Source organism: Paralichthys olivaceus, chromosome 10 (genome assembly GCF_024713975.1).
Source record: "Paralichthys olivaceus isolate ysfri-2021 chromosome 10, ASM2471397v2, whole genome shotgun sequence".
In the NCBI taxonomy this organism is placed as follows: domain Eukaryota; kingdom Metazoa; phylum Chordata; class Actinopteri; order Pleuronectiformes; family Paralichthyidae; genus Paralichthys; species Paralichthys olivaceus.
The window spans coordinates 23,734,942-23,752,968 of NC_091102.1; the positions used below are offsets into that span (position 1 = coordinate 23,734,942).

Here is an 18,027-nt window from a genome sequence, read left to right on the forward strand (position 1 = left end):
AGTTAAGAAAACACTTCTGTTCCACAATGTTTTTTCAGTGAAAGAAAACAAGTGCAGAACCACTTCACAGATCTTGTGCAAAATCGAAGAACCTTCTATTGTTAGGGAAAATTCTTGCTGAACAAAATGAATTAATTTGGTCTGACACAAAACATTGAGTCCAAAGGGATCCAAAGTCAAAAGGCCCACCTTAAAACAGTCCAAAATGTCTTTTGCAATTCTGCATGTATTACTATTGACCAGCAAGACACAAATGTATTCACATTAAGAACAAATGTGAATAAAATGTTCATTAACAACTTATACATTGTGTGATTTGTTTGTTTTAATGCTGTAATTGATTGATTCAAAGCATTTAAGAGCTAAATTTACTATAAAATTTAAGTTTTTGTCACCACCATGAGATCAGGCCCAGCTCTAGACTGCTCAGATTGTGGGGGAAATTAGAAATTTGGGATTGGCAACCTTTCATACAGAAGACTTAGTATTGAGCATTTTTCCAAGTTTTAAAGAACTTGTCACAATAGAAAATTAAACCAATCTGTGGTATTATTATTATTATTTTAATTAGAGATATGACTACGATAAGTAATATTAAACATCATGTGCAAATAATTTTTGATACATTTCGAGTGCACTTGTATATATAGTGGTAATGTTAAAGTTAATTGACATACAGTAGTATCACATTAAACGTCTATTAACTGCACATGACTACTTTAACTGTAACACTGTCAAATGCTAAATACAGTAGGTAGCTGTGCTTGCTAGCTATTTATCTAGTAAAATAAAACAACTAACAGCAACAATACCTATTTTACGCTACAACAAACAATACAATCATTCTTAACAAAAACAAGCTTTAAATAAGAAGAAGGAAACAAATAAGAATACTACTAGGCTTCCATATATGATTAGTTTACAAATGCTCTGTATGAATGAATGAACATGGGGAACAGCGTCTCTCGCACTAATACCATCCAATTAGCACTGGGTATCGCCACTGATTTCCCAAATTAATTCGACTCCAATTAAGAAGGTCTCGATTCAATTCGATATAAGATTTGATTAGATTTAATATCAATTCAGTTGAATATATTCATAATACCAATTTTGCTTGAATATGAAATACATTTTCAAAGAACTAAAGCTGTAAACAGTGCAAAAAAATCTAACTTGGTGCATTGTTAAAAGAAAATAAGATAGAGCTATATTGTCATGTTATGTTGTCCCAAAAATTACTGTGATAAATGATTATTTTCATAATTTTTAAATCATTTCAAACCACTGATATAATGATAATATCATAGCATGACAATAATAATAATAACCCTTACAAAGAGCAATGAACTTAACATTCTTAAGATTAAACAGTCTGACATTTGAATTAGAATTGAAAATATTAAAATAGGGGCACAGCCTGCCCTAGTGCCACCCAACTTTTTAGGCTTGCACTGAAGCATGCATGCAGGTAATGAGTTCCAGTAAGGAAGCTGTAAATGGTAAATGGTTGTATTTATATAGCGCTTTTCTAGTCTTGAAGACCACTCAAAGCGCTTTACACAATCATTTATTTGAAATATGTTAAAAAACAACAGCTGGTTTCCTTTAGTTATTGGACAAACTGTGAACACTGTGAACACTTTGGCTTGGTTGTCCTCTGACGTGTGTTTTGGTTTTTCAACAGAACCTGAAGGCAGCACCAAAAACGAAATTTATTTTCCCCATGTGCGTGAGAGAGAGAGAATGAGTGTGTGTGTGTGCATGTGTGTGTGAGAGCACTTCTCCTTGCTCCAGGAGATGAGAGAAGAGAAGAGATGCCACATGACCATAGACTGTATATGGACACATTTCTATATTTTGGGAAATCTTGATGATTACAATTTTACCTTGGTTTTATTGTAGAATATTAAACCACAATCACTAGATTTATTAACATTTCACCACCATGACAAAATACAGCTTTAAATGGATCTGAAATGTCCTCCTTCTCTTTGATGCACATGTCATCAGTCTAAACCAGTGAATTCAAATCCAACAGGAATATAAGGTAATAAAAATGATAATTATGGTTAGGATCTGGGCTTTCACTTGGTTACGGCTCTCAACATTCTAGATAGGTTTTGCTGTGCACCCCATGATTCACTGCTTTTTATTATTTATTTGATTTGACTAACCTACGTCTTTTATTTTATTATTTATTAACAAATGTACAAAGAAGAACATCATGGTCCACATACTGACAAAAGCTTTTTTTTGCTGCGCGAATGCTTTATCTTAACACCATGGGATAATCTGTGAGTCAAAGTTTGTTGTTTTTATATTAACTGTGTGTTATGTTTGTCTGTAAAAAAAACAAAAACTTTGTAAGTCTGTTCAAAAGTCTTCAAAAGTGAGATACAACTAAAGTTATTATAAAGTTATCATAATTACTAACCATTACACTACAGGGTGTTTTGCTGCTGAATTTTGGCCACCTCAGCTAAAAATCACCAACAGTTCCTTCCCCTATAGCAATCTGTGTCCATGTCTGTTCTTTTGTGGGGGCTCTCTGTTGCAATCTGGCGAGAGTTGTGTGTTCCTGTGTGCAGAGTGTTGTAAGGGCTCTAGAAGTGGAAAGTGAAGGTAATGCTTCAGTCGGAGAGCATGGAGACATCAGCAGACAAGACAATGGATCGAGTATCATACACTCAGAGTAACCCGCTGTTTGACATGACACTCAGCAGAAGTGATCTCTACAGTTTCCAGCCAGTCGGTGAGTACTGAGGCAGTAAGTAAACAAGGTATATAAATTGAGTTTAGTCAGACTTATGGGACAAACATGACAACCACAATATTATAACATCCAGTTATTTATGTTAGCCAATCTGTTACTATGTGAACATAACAATTTATCATTTTATTTCTGTGAAGTACAGTTATGATTCAATTCATCATATAGGCTGGGAGAGGTTGTGACTTAATAACAATAATAACAAGTTAATAATAACAAGTATTTATTACATTATAAAGTCGATCTTATCTTATCTTATATAATAATAATGTATATTACCAACATGGCATTGAACGAAATCTGAAATCCTTGAATACAATCTCAGAAGAACTATCCGTGAACTATCTCTGATAGAGCAGTCCTCCTCTAATTTTGCGGTCCTCCCTCTCTTCTCCATCTGCATGCCAAAGACTCAAGACTAAAGACTCTATTGTCATGTGCACAACAATCACATTTAGCAGTTGCTGGCAATGAAATGCTTGTGTCAAAGGCTCCCTTCTAGCAATGCTCAACATATTACACAAGCAAAAACAATATATTAAAAAAATAATGATAAAATATACACCTAAAAATGAATGCAAATATTGTAAGGTGCAGAGTTAAGAGGAATGATGGCAGATTGGAGGAGTTTAAAAGTCTTATGGCCTGGGGGAAGAAACTGTCTCTGGGCCTGGTGGTGCCGGCCCGGATGTTGCGGTACACTCAGCCGGCAGTAGGCAAAACAGTTTATGGTTTGGGTGGTAGGGGTCTTTAATGATCTGGCTGGCCTTTTTCCTAGAGGTTTAGAGGTCCTCCATGAAAGGCAGCTCCATCCTGGTGATGTGCTGAGCAGACTTCACCACCCTCTGTAGAGCCTTACGGGTGGTGGAGCTGCCATACCAGGTGGTGATGCAGCCAGTCAGGATACTCTCAATGGTGCACCTATAAAAGTTGTAGAAAATCCTGGAGCCCATGACGTTGAGATGGAGGTTGTTGTCCTGGCACGAAGATGTCAGAGCTCTGACCATCTCTCTGTAGGCCGGTCGCCGGTGATCAGGCCTATGACGATGGTGTCATCAGCAAATTTAATGATGGTGTTGGAGCTGTGGGTGGCCACACAGACAAGCGTGAACAGGGAGTACAGGAGAGGACTGAGTATGCAGCCCAGGGGGGCGCCGGTGTTGAGAGTCAAGAGTGAAGGATGTGGTGCTGCCTATCTGCACAGCCTGGGGTCTGCACGTCAGGAAGTTCAGGATCCAATCACAGAGGGCGGTGTTGAGTCCAAGGTCTCTGAGCTTGGTGATGAGCTTCAGTAGCACGATGTTATTGAACACTGAAGTGTAGTCAATGAACCGCATTCTCACATGTGTCACTCAGGTCCAGGTGGGAGAGGGCATTGTGTAGGGTGAGATCAAAGTGTCCTTGAGCAAGATACTCAGCCCCAAATTGCCCCTAAGGACTGTGATGTTATAGAAAAAGTGCCTGTAGATGCATTGTTTTAAAAAAGCGCTTTGAGTCATTAGTCATCGACACTAGAAAAGCGCTATTTAAATACAGATGATCATACCAATTAGATTCAAGATGTTTATTGTCATCTTATTGGTATGATCATCTGTATTTAAATTAACTGTATATTGTATATTAAATTAACTAAACCGTCTAAATCCTTTGAGGGCCATTGGGCTAGAGGCAGGCCACACCCTGGACAGGTCACCAGTGTATCACAGGGCCAACATACAGAGATATACAACCATTCACTTTCACATTCACACCAATGTTCAATTTGGAGTCTCCAATCAACCTATCCCCAATCTGCATGTTTTTGACTGTGGGAGGAAAATAGACTATCTAGAGAAAAGACAGGCCAAACCAGGATCAATGGTTTTTCTATGCTTCTTTCCGCGAACAGTCACCCAATCACCCTGACTTCCCGGCTGCTCAGGAATCGCTGGGGGGACTGGGGGGGCTGAGGAAGCTAACGCTGAGGACAAGCTAACATTAGCCGCTAAAGGTTGTGCCTCAATGGTGTGGAGCCGTGCCTCTAGCTGCCTAAGCCTCACCTCCAATTTACTGAATAAACTACATTTAATACACATATCTTTACCACTGAAAGAGGCAGAGGAGTGGCTAATCATCAGACACACCGAGCAAGAGAGGGAGGGAAGAGTGGGAAGCCATGGCTGCCTCTAAAGCTAGGAGCTACGTTTGCTAACCGGCAAAGAAATTACGCTTCACCAATGTTTAGCGTGAGAGTGGCAGGCACGGAGCAGGAGATTAAGGTCGTGATTGTAGATAGATAGAGAGTCGATATGGAAAAGTTTTCAGAATAATAGAACTATAATAGGGAAGAGAGCAGTATTCAGAACAGCGACAGACACAACAGCAATAACAACAACTGGAAATGACTCAATATGCTCACCGTAGTAAGCCCGAAGCATCAAAAACATGCCTCCATGCTGATCGTGTAAATAATAACTTTAATTGACAAAAGCGTAATCGGGGCACCACCCTTCAAAGGAAGGGAAAAGATAACCAATTTATTGATTAAGTCTCATGAAATAACTGACTATAAATTTGGAAGTCTGATTAATAATTAAATTAATAACTATAACCAAAGTTACCAAATCAATAGCTAGCAAAGTTGAAGGATATGGAGTTCATGACAGTGTAGAGGTTGGCAAAATTCAACCTTATGCAACATTAATGAAGACTTATTTTAAAGAAAAACATTTATTATGAAAATTCAGTAAGGAGCACTATGATTTACCCATTTGTTGAAAATGGGGATGCAGTTATGATTGGCACTGAAGGCTTCATTCTTTGGATGTTCCCTGGATTAGCTGAGCAGCCTGCTAAGATAAAACAGGGAACATGTGCAGAACCCCCTGTTGGGCATAGCAGGCAACGTACATTTGTTTAAGAACCGTGTTTGGTGCTAAAAGGTGGAGGCTGGGGTGGTGGAGGCAAGTTGCCTGCAGCAGGCATGGGTGACAGTGTAGCTGAGTAGGGATCAGTGAGGATGAGGTCGTATTTAAAGGGACCGTTTTGGTGAGAGAATCGGCTGTGATTGGTGGGTGGCTAATGAGCACCCATAGACCTATCAGTAGCTAACAGCTGAGCACATGACTCGGTGTCCTGCATGAACTACCACAATGCTTCATTAATAAAAGTATAAAACCACAAACTAACAAAAGGTGTACTTACTATATACAGATGTGCAGATGTGTATGCGTGTTTGTGTGTGTGTGCATGTGTGTGTGTGTGTGTGTGAGTGAGTGATTGAACGAGATTCAAAATGGCAGCTGGCCACTATGAAGGCAAAGGTCCCCCTGGAGTGGTGGGACCATGTGGCTGAGATCACATGTATGTGTTAAGTTTGTGGAGATGAGTGTGTGAGGTGTTGGTGCCAGCATATCACAACAACACAAGTCAAACATCACATGAAATAGAATTAACAGTAATTTGCTTAGCCTAGCCTAATAATAAAGCCCAGTTGTGTTACCCGTCCATGAAAAAATAAGGAAAGGTCTTTTTTGGATGTGCTGTCCAAAGTACAGTGAAGTGCATTGTTTGCTCCTGGTGCATCTGTTGGTCAGACTTTGTGTGGTGGCCAATTGTGCTGAGGTTCTTAGGCAGGCTCTCGCGTCACTGCCTTTGGAAGGTTTTAGCAGTCTGCTCCAGGAAGGCCTGCTTGAAGAAGCTTGGATATGGAGGAAGTCTTCCTGGCTGGGTGAGCAGGAGAGGTACCTACTCCTCTGGGAGCGGTCAGTAGAAAGAGAGAGAGGAGAGAGGAAACTCTGCTTTTATTGGCCTCGTGACCTCATGGGTCATGGGGAACACAGTGACCAATAGTGGTTGAGTGTTGTCTCCAGGAGCAGTTTAAACACCTATGTGAGAAGATGAAGCACCCTGGGAGACTGAGTTCTGGAAGCTCTCCTTTGTCTTCAGAGCAAAGGAGACATGTGGTCAGGCTTTTGGCTACACATGAAGGCCCAACTATGGTTCACAGATACCAGGTCCCAACAGTCTGCAGGGTCTGTTTTTCTTTTTGTGGAAAACAACTCTGTAGACTTGTTGTCCTGTGTATGTTGTAGCTTTCTTGCAGTCTGCATTTCCATTGTAATCCATGACCGCAAGATACAGCTTAAAATAACAGAATAGCAAAACACAAGACAAGACTTAAAGGAGAAGTTCGTTTTTTTTCAACCTGGTCCTTATTTCCAGCATTTGGTATGTAGGTCTACTCACCTATAAAGGTTTGGAGTAACTTGGATTCCTTCGGACGCTTTTAGATCCACACGCGATCAGCGTATATCCATTCAACGCAAGGGACTGGGGCATCCACAAAACAGCCTCTAAATAACGCATTATCTGCCGCAAAACTCTTTTTTTACTATGAATCTCCAGCACTAGTCCCCTGTGAGTCCAAGTTGCTTTGTTTACATCCCGGGCTTTCACTGGGGTGACGTCACCGAGGCGCGCAGCTGACGATCAGCTGTGTTTGTTTACATGGAGTTTGCTGCTGCTAGTTTTGCGCAACATGGCAGAATACTTATCAGGTGCTTTACAGTACAGTATTTTTTTAAATCAGCTGTGTCCTGGTGCTCGGGCATATTCACCCGGTTTGTTGATTAAACAGGAAGACAACTCGCTCTTGGTTCGCTAAGCTAACTCTAGCTCCAAGGCTGCTCATTAGCCCGCTGAAGTAAGCTGGCCTTTAACCGGGTGAGTTTAATGGTCGTAGTTTAGCTTCTCTAGCTTGAGGACTCTCTTCACTATTCACAACCATTTACACAGGATGTTCTCCACTCTAACATTAACAAAAATATTTTGTTGAAAAGGAGCCCATACATCAATTACTTGGCACCATACCAAAATATACATGAAGTGATATTAGGGATTTATGTTCATCTAAGTTACTGTGAAAAACAATTGTCTGTTCTAGCCTTATATTACAGTCAAACGTCTATATACATATTTTGTCACAACCATATCGAATTTCCATATTGGAAATCGATTTTTCTTATTTCCGATGTTTGCTCAGTTTCATGCGTTCTAATGCATGTTTAGCCTCCCAAAAATGCAAGCAACTGTAAAAAATGCACATCAACGTTCGCTGGGTTGCCATGGCAACATCATTCAATGAAAATAGAGAGCATTCACATTCTTTGGACCAAATTTCAGCTGAATCTGGTCTTATGAAGTTTGGTGCAGATTGGACAATATAAAGTGAAGTTACAAGAACCTGTATTAAGTCTTAAAAACTTTGAAATCACGCCACCGACACGCTATTCAAGGAAACCTCATGAATTGAACTACTTTTCATCTTAAAGGTGATTAGATTACACTGACCTAAAAGGATGCTGATTCCATTAATCCTCTAGGCCGACTTTTGGCAAAGAGAATGAGATCTTCCTTACAGAAAAAAAGAGTTTTGGCAAATTAAAACTGGTGGCAGCATTCAGAAACAGTGAAGAAAAGGTAAGAACAGTTCTTCATGGCAAATGGGCTGACTTGTGGTTATGAAAAGTCAAAAGCTGTGTTCCTAACTGTTGTGGGCAGAAAGAACTACACCCCGCTGATGGACATGTGTGCTCTATTGAGGCCGTCCGAGAAACAGTTGTCTGACCTAATTGAGTTAATGTGCACACACTTTGTGCTGAAGACAAATTTCATAGCAGTTTAACATGAGGAACCAGAGAGAAGATGACTCCATAAATGGCATATAATGGCATATCATATATGGCTCGTTTAAGTAAGCTATCATCCACTTGTACCTGGATGCTACAGGCCAAGTGGATGACAGCAACCGGGGTAAAGTCCAGAGAAAGCCGGTAGGAGAGAAAAGCACTCCTGATGGGGTGCAGAACAATTTTGTGTCACAGCAGATAGAGCCAACCACCCTGCTGGTCAAAACAGAGCCACAAAAAGTTTGAACAACGAAAACTGAAACAGCACTGGGCTTTGTCAATGAGTACAGGGCAGGTAACGTTAGAGATGTTGAAAAGTTTTCATTAAAGACTATAGCTGAAGGCACTGTTTCAGAAACTGATACAGACATTGAAAAACCCTAATATGTGTATGTAAGGATAAATGAGAAGCAGTTAAAAATGGAAGTAGACACAGCAGCTGCTGTGTCTGTGATATAAAAAAAAAGTACAAATGAAGGTTGAAGAAGGTGAAACTAATGCCTATACATTGTGTGCTGAGAAACTAAAGAAAACTGACAACTAGACTGAGAGGGAGCATTTCTGTGATAGTGAAGTGTAATGGACATGCTTGCACACTTAACTTGCTTGTGGTCAAAGTATGGAGTTTTTTTTCCTATCTTTAATCAAGAGCATGGTCTTTCAGTTCAAGCGCATGCCTTGTTGAATTTATGTTCAGATTGTGTATTACTTTTCATAAAAACCCTGCCCTTGTATTAACATAGCCCCTGTTTGCACTCAAATTTGCTCTGCTTCTGCTCAAAGTGTGTGCTTGCAATCAGATATATTGTTGCTCGCATGGATTTCCTGCGCTCCAGCTTCTGCCCTTCTCTGTCCTTGGTCAACCAATAAAATGAATGATATGATCCCTGCCTCATTGTTGTGTGTTAGATTTACTTCAGAGAGTCCTGTGTGGGTGGTAACTGGGTTCACCCACTCCCGCCCTACATAGCTTTATTATATGAACTTCCCCGTCCTTTTATTCCCAAAAGCCATAGAGAATGCAAGTAAAGCAAGGTCAACGGTCAATGGCCAATGGTGGTGACCAGTGGTCAACACGACATCTGGCATTCAATTGGTTAGGGAATATTTTACAGGGTTGTAACTGTGAAGTTATTCAACATTTGGTGTAATGTAATAGCGACCTCTTGCGGTAGCAAACCCCCCTGTAGGTTAATTGGGGCGGATGTATTAACCTGCCGGATCTTCTTTATATGGATGCTATTGTTTTAACTGGTGAAGCTGAGCTGGTGAGTTAAGAGATGCATACATTTTGCTTATAACTTGTTGAATGCTATAAATATGTTCATGTATGCACATTATACAATGGATAATATGTCCGTGTTATTAATAGTGTGGTTTTGTGTTCATTTTATGTCATTTCAGTTGATTACCTGGCGAACGGCACGGTTACTGTTCATGTGCTAGTTAGCCTAGCATGTGTAAATAGGAATGCTTATGGAAAATAAACACTTGAAAGACAGTAAGCGGATGTCCGAGCTTGAGTGAGACACTGTTTCATCAGTTAAGAACACCCTTTACGGTGGGAGTTATTAGGTTAATGTAGTAAGCTTAATAAAACCGTACAGTAACACAACAGCTCTTATCACCGCAATCTTTGTTGGTGTCTTCTATCTGTATGACACCGCTTTTTCAGTCCATGTCTGAAAACAGCTATGTACCTATGGGCGGTTGTGGCTGAGGGGTAGAGCGGTCATCCTCCAACCAGAAAGTTGGCAGTTCAATACCCAGTCTTCTCCATCTGCATGCCAAAGTGTCCTTGAGCAAGATGCTCCCCAAATTGCCCCTCATAGAACAAAAAAGTGCTGCTAATAGATGCACTGTGTGAATGGGTGAATTGCAAACTGTACTGTAAAGCACTTTTAGTGGTCATCCAGTCTTGAAAAATCTATGTAAATACTAACCGTTTCACTTACTTCCACACACAGGGACCTCTGAATCCTTCAGAATAGACATTAGTTTACCATTCAGTGGTGTAATGTCCTTTTCTTAACTTTTCTATCAACAGAAAGAAATGCGTACATGTCCTTATAGACCCAGATCTTTATTGTAAATGAGAGCTGCCCTTTCCACTGCTTGTCCAGATCTTTCATTCCTATAGTCTGTAAATGTATAAAAACATTTATGTCATCTGGGTAAACCTGGCTATTTTCTGTTTCCTGAATTCACTTTACCGAGATATAAGTTTTCTGAGGGACACTGATCTAATTTTAGCGTTTCAAATGCATTTTTGTGTTTGTGTTTCAGATCTGAAGCCAGCAAGGCCCAGAAGACAGTGGTGTTTTAATGTGGTTGTTGTTTACCTGATCTTGCAGACTGCCCTCAATGCCTTTCTCCTTTATAAAGGTACAACTGCATACACATAATATTCATTAGGCTATACTTCTATTCCAGTTCCTGTAGTGGACTTTTTATACAGTGTACACTTACACTATTTGTATGCTCTATACAGGTGAACTGAATGTTACTGACAACACCTGCCTCTTATTTGTTCTCTCTCTGTCCCAGTTTTCACATTGGAGTCTTCACTGTCTAGCCCAAGTATGGAGAAGCTGACAGACAATCACATTCCTCTGGATGGGGATCAGCATGAAGACTTCCATACTCTCATCCACAACAACAGTCAAGACACCAAGACCCTAAGAGGCCACTTATGGGCCCTGCAAAACCAGGTCCTGTGAGCATAAAATGCTGAATAAAGAATAATGTTAGGTTTGTCATCTGCTTGTTCAAATGGTAAGTCAGCCTGTGTGCTTTTATTGAACAGTGGCCAGTGTTGCTTCAATTGAAATTCACCAGATAAGTAAATGCACAAGTAAAAAATAAGGACCTAAGGCAGTCCCTCCAGAAAATGGCGATCTTGTGATCGCGATAATTGATACAAATTCAACAAAACTCTGCGATAAACGCAATTCCGACTGACCAGACGTCATCACATAATGGCTTTAAAGAATGGAGAACCACGCTCATTTGCTTATAAAAATAACTGCAAAAGACCATGCTAAACAGTTTTGTGCAAAATTGTGGTGGAACACAAACGTAAATCGTCTCTGGACAGCCAGTTGTCCACCGCAAGCATCTCAAAATGGACATCGACAAATCACCATCACCGAAGTGACAACATCAAAAACGATAGCAAGTGCTGAAAGAATTGAGGTAAGTTGCCTATTATATTGAAGATAGAAATTATGAAATAATTAATTAATTAATTAAATAAACTGGAGAAAGAGACAGAAGTGTGTGTAAACTAGACTTTGCACTGCTTCTCAAGGAGCTAAAAGTGCATCTTTACTCTGTGGTTGCTGTAACATAACGCGAAGGGGGGATACTGCCAAGGAAGCTAGGGACAGATCCTCCTATGCTGCAATGCTAAATACCAAGGCATCTTTTAACTTAGCTTTTTGCTGTGCCCTGACATTTTCTGACATTTGTTCGATTCAACAATTCTATCTGAAATGGGAATATCTTACGAAAGACAAAGCCATAGTCTTCGGCTGGAATGACCGAACCTTTACCTTTTCGTTTTTTTAGCTTGGGGGTTACCATTATCAATGCACCTGAACTGCTGCACTGTGATTCATGTGGGAAAATAAGAGGAGGGAGGCTTCTTCTTATTTAAGGGCAGTTGTTATCCAGCATTATCAACATTATATCATGCTAAGAATGAAGCCATGTCTATGTTTTTCCTTTGTTGTCTTCAGAGACTTATTGAAGAGATGAGTCTTGAGGAGCATAGGGAGTTGACCGCCGCAGGCATGCTGACCCACCTTTCACTGAAGTGCCAGGGTTACAACGGTGTACTTGTGGTAACTGTAGGAACAGACAGACTGGGAGAGGATATGTTGTGGTCAGGATCCTGAGTGTACAACTGCACTCCCCCAGTAGAGCTCTGAAGTTGTTGTTTTTTTTACATATTCAGAGGCAGTACTGGTCATGTTACAGTATAAGGCCATGTTTGAAATGCTAATAAAGCATATTAGCATTTTATTAATTGGCAACATGGCTTTTTAGGCCAGGGAAACTGTCTTATTTGGATCAGAGATTAGTTCACTGTTCCACAGGCTTCCTACCTGGCCTCTGAGTTTCATTCCAGGCACTCTGGAATCTTCTTATAATAACATAACTATTCACGCCTCCATGTGCAACACCAAGCCATCAAACATATGTGTATTAAAATGGAGTTGTTTACACTGGAATGAAAAGTGCAACAATAAAAAATAAATTCAACAAATCAGATGTTTTTATTTTGTATATCCACATTACATACACTGAAATACTTATTTACACCTACATTAGTGTGACTGAGAGGCACCATGATTCAGCTTTGCTTTTCAAGGATGCAAGGTAACCTCCCATCTGGATCAGTCCACATAAACAGTTGCATGTGTGGTAAGGAAGGGAGTCGTTTTAAATTAATTAAGGGGAGAGGTCGAATTAACTAAGGAGGTAACAATAACTTAGGGACCAACAACGCCACCTGGGGCCTTGCAACCCCAGGATATAATGTAAATCAAAAAAATAGTTTAATGAAAAGAAACCTAAAGGGACACAGGTTCATGACTGAGGAGGCAGAGACAGCAAATTATATAATACAACTATATTTATTGATTATAAGAAATCAGGACTGGACCTAAAAGAGAAGAAAAGAACTGAAGCTGGTGGAGACAAAAAAACAAAGTTCAGACAAATATAAGGTGAGTAAACGACAATACGTTTGACAGAACACAATATCTAAAATGTAAGCCAGCTAAAGCAATACTAAAAGCTCTAATGACTATAACAGAAAACTAAAATCAGTGGGCTGGGGCCTCAGTGGGAGGCAGACTACTGGAAAAGTGCCTCACCTCAAGCCTGGGGTGCAACACTACAGAAAAATCACAGCAAAACATGCATTAAAAGTGCCCCAGTGCCTACTTGCATGCAACAGGAGTGAAGTCCTCACCAGGGTGCCTAGCCCCCCCACCTGATGACACCCAGTCCGCACTGAAACTCAAAGAAAGAAACAAAGAAACTTCCTGAAACAAAGAGAACAAAAAGATAACAAAACCAACAACTCAATTGATGATTAAACAAAATCCCAAAACATACAGACTCGAAGCAAACAGTCAAACAGAAACGTACCTAAACTAAGCAACCTTAATAAATCTGGATCAACGAACAAATCAAAACTACAGAAAGGAGCAAAACAAACAAACAAATGCAAACCTAACAAAAGCAGAACAGAACAACAGGTAACTACCACCAGGGACCAGCAAAGAGAGAGAACTGAGCCAGCTGAGGCCTTTTATACTGAACCTGGGCAGGGGGAGGGGCTTAGGGACGAGTGCTGGACTACCTGGGCTGCGTTCACAATGCTTCACTACAATCGAATAGTGGTCCTGCTGAAAACAGTTGCATTACTCATCAATATAAATATCATACATTTTTATCGAGTTTTGCAAAAACAATGCTGGTAAGAGTATGAATTTGTATGACTATTTATATGCCACAAAAACAAATTTGCTTCATTAATTCTGATGTGGATGGTGCATGTATGGGGAGTACCAAATCAAGCCCTCTCGGGTCAATTGGACGAAGACTCTTCCTTTGAGGCAACTCAACGTTGCTTGTGATTCTGTGTTTCAGAAAACAGAAAACTCTTAGATGTATGTGTAGATTTAGAATGTGTGTAGAATGTGTGTTAATGGGTCAGCGGCAATAAGCTGTATTGGAAAGCACCTTGAGTGGTCATCAAGACTAGAAAAGGGCTATATACAGACCTTTTACCTGACCATCTGCTGTATAATCTGGCATTCTTTTTGTATAGCCTTCTGAAGCTAAGATTTTCAACAATAAAATATTTTATATATATTTGAACTACTTTGATCAGTGATTGTGCATGCAAATAATCCTTTGCACACTGAAAATGTGTGAGTATTTCCTTTTGCTATTTTCCTTCTTCGTATGTTCTGGTGGAAGTCAGAGTCAAGAGCAGCCAGCAGCACTCCTGCCTCATAAACCAGGGAACTGAAATTGAAGTGCTGGCTCAAATACAATTTTCAACTTTGTGAAAAATGTTGCGACACTTTTACCTAAGTGGGTTGATCATGTCTTTATTTGAAAATCTGAGAAAACGTTGATATAAACAAAATAAGTAAACAAGAATCAACATAACAAATGCCGAAGAAAGACTATCCAATTGCACACTTTATAGAAATCAGAGATGTCATCCCTCTCTCTGGCATGTTTTGGTGAGTGTGAGTCAATTCTGTAATGAACGACATATTCAGAAAATAATACTTTGAAAGAAAAGAGAAAAGGCTAAGTGCTGAAACATTTCATCTGTACTACTTACAGACTGTTATATACCATCCAATATTTCCCCTCATCATTGAACCGAAGGACTGGTCAGTAGTAATTTTAATTATAATTTTATTTTGTCATTACAGACGTGCACACACACACACAAACTGTCCTTCTTCCCAGCCGTCCTCTGGTCGTCTTTCGAACAGTCTCTCAGAGTCCTGCCCAGGCCCCAGCAAGCTACTGCTGATACAAGGGAGAGAGTGATTAGCGATCACAGCACACCTGTAAACAATCAGACTCCCCTCCTTGGCACAAACCACCCCATTACCACAAAGAAACTCAGGAGAGAACAAAGAAAAATTTTGTTTCAAGAAAACATAAAAACCAACATATCTAGGGGTGTAACGATTCGTTTTAACAACGATTCAATTCGAATTACAATTTGTGGTTGCTAATATGATTCAAGGACGATATCGGTTCATTTAGAACGATACGATCCGAAACAATTCAGTGACTTGAAATCGATTCAGTAACTTTTTAGCCAAAAATTCAACCAGTGTGACTGAAATAAATACCTGGACACTGGACAGTGCAGGTGAAGTTTCCTAGATTCTTGTAAGGGAATCAGGTATAAATTATGGATATAAAGAACAAGTAAACAACAATTAATGGCAAATGCATTCACATTTTATTTGAATAAAGTGCAACCAACACTTTAGGTTGAATTAACAGGAAATGTACCTTTTCTGCTTTCATTTTCAATATTCAATACATTTTCAATAAAAATACTTTACTTGACCTTTACATATCCTTCAAACAGCCAGCGACTTATTTAAAACATCTCCGTCTTTGCAAAAGCCAAAGTGTTTCCACGCACTGGACCGCAATGGTGGCTTGATAATTTCTCGCTCACCGGCTTCTCCTCTGCCATCCGCCATCATGCTATGTTTTGATATTTGCGCTGCTGCTGGCGCGTGGTGATGACGTCACAGACAGGCAGACTGAATCGAGTAACGTTTAACGCCTTTATCATTAAAAGTGCTAAAAAAAAACCACATCCATATAAAGTCTGACGTGCTTAAATCCAATGCGTTATTTCCTAGTATCGATACAATCGATTGATTACCTTTTAAAACGATGTTAGATCGATATATGTCGTCCGGAAGGCCAACTTGCCGAGCACAGAACGATGTAGTTGGATCGTAGGAATATAAATCGATACATCAATGTAGTAGATGAATCGTTGCACCCCTAAACATTACATATTTTTAAATGCAATAACTTGCCTGTCCGTTCCACGGGAAACTGCAATCCAGATACAAAGTTAGGTCTGAAGAAGGTGTTGCTTTTATTGGAGTTGATGTTCAATTCAATTCAAATTTATTTGTGTAGCGCCAAATCATAATATACATTATCTCAAGGCACTATACATAGAAGGTCAAGACCATAAAATCTTATTAAATACAGAGAAACCCAACAGTTCCCACAATGAGCAGCACTTTGGCGACTGTGAAGAGGAAAAAAACCCTCATTAACAGGAAGAAACCTCTAGAACTAAACTCAATGTGGGCGGTCATCTGCCTGGACCTGTTGGGGTGAGCAGAGAAAAATGGGGAGGAGAGGAGAGATTGGTGGAAAAGAGGGGAGAGAAGAGGCAAAGATAGTGGGGAGGGGGAGAGATAGGAGAGAGAGACCAGGAACACTTGAGCACCATCAGGTATCAGATCTGACTAGTTAGAATTATAAACACTCAAAGTGTAAAGAAGTTATTGATTTTTATTGATAACAGCAACAATTCATATAATAATTAATTAATTATAAGTATTGTTGTCAGTATTAATATTAATAATAGTTGCCCAGCAGTTCTGGACTCAGAGATATCTGCAATGAGAGAGAGAACGAGAGAGAGGGACTATGGGAGAAAAAAGAAACATAGTTATTGACATGTATTGAAATAAATAAATGAGTGTGAGGGGGCAGAGAGAAGTGGAGAAGTGCTCAGTGAATGATGGGACTTCCCCCAGCAGTCTAGACCTATAGCAGCATAACTAAGGGATGGTTCAGGATTCACCTGATCCAGAACTAACTATAGGCTTTATCATAAAGCAACGTTTTAAGTTTAACCTTAAATGCAGAGATGGTGTCTTCCTCCAGAACCCAGAGTGGGAATTGGTTCCACAGCAGGATGTGGGTTGAGGGGTAGAGCGGTCATCCTCCAACCAGAAAGTCGGTAGTTCGATCTCCTGTCTTCCCATCTGCATGCCAAAGTGTCCTTGGGCAAAATGCTGAACCACAAATTGCCCCATGTGTCACGGTTATGGTATTATTTTGTCATGGTTACGGAGTTTTTTGTCATTGATATTGTATTCTGTCACGGTAGGGTGTTTTCTGTCACTGGTATTGTTTTCTGTCATGGTTATCATATTTTGTCGTCTTTTAGAAAGAGTGTTTTCAGTTTTAGTTTAAATTGCATTTTTGTTACATTTGGAATTAATGTTTTAAGTTTGCTCTATGTCCCCTCTGTGTCCCTCGCTCATGTTCCCTTCTGCTCTCCTCTGTGCTCCATCCTGTGTTGTTCTCTGTGTCCCTCTCCTGTGTTCCCCTCCTTGTCCCTCACTATGTTTCACCCTGTGCCTCTCCCGTGTTCATCCCTGTCTTGGTTATTGTATTTTGTTCTAGTTATTAAGTTTGTTCAGTGTTTCCTGTTTTATTTTATAGTCCCTGCTCCCTGTGTGTTTTCCCCCTTTGACTTCCTGCCCTCATCAGGTTCACCTGTTTGTCTTGTGCCACCTGTCCCCAGTTACTCATTAGTTCAAGTGTGTATTTAAGTCTTTGTGTTCCCCCCATGTGACTGTTGGTACGTCGTCTATTCTAGTCATGTTCATGTGTCCCGTCACCTCTCGTCACGTTTTCCCGTAAGTAGTTTCCTGTCCTTACTTGTTCCACTCCTGTTTTTCGAGTGTGACTTTTGTTTAGTGAAGAATTCTTTTGTTACTTTTACCTTTTTAAATAAAAGACACTTTATGTTAAACAGTATTTAGTTTCTGCGTTTTGGTCCTTCCCTTCCCTTTTAGCTACCACGTTCGTTCCCTCCCCACACCCATAATCCTGACACCATGGAACAACAAAAAGTGCTAGTAATAGATGCACTGTATGTATGAATGTGTGTGTGAATGGGTGAATGGCAAACTGTAGTGTAAAGCGCTTTTCATCAAGACTAGAAAAGCATTATATATATACAACCATTTACCATGTACAGTG

The 18,027-nt window shown here is 39.9% G+C and overlaps 1 protein-coding gene across 1 annotated transcript in view; it reads left to right on the forward strand.

Annotated features, from left to right (window-relative positions):
- The first annotated feature begins 2,502 nt into the window (after nucleotides 1–2,502).
- marco (macrophage receptor with collagenous structure) overlaps nucleotides 2,503–18,027 on the forward strand; it is a 48,965-nt gene continuing 33,440 nt past the window's right edge. Inside the window, exons 1-3 of the mRNA XM_069532317.1 lie at nucleotides 2,503–2,755; nucleotides 10,729–10,827; nucleotides 10,990–11,153. Coding sequence (XP_069388418.1) covers nucleotides 2,629–2,755; nucleotides 10,729–10,827; nucleotides 10,990–11,153 — 390 coding nt within the window. The 5' untranslated portion in view covers nucleotides 2,503–2,628. The remainder of the gene's footprint in view (nucleotides 2,756–10,728; nucleotides 10,828–10,989; nucleotides 11,154–18,027) is intronic.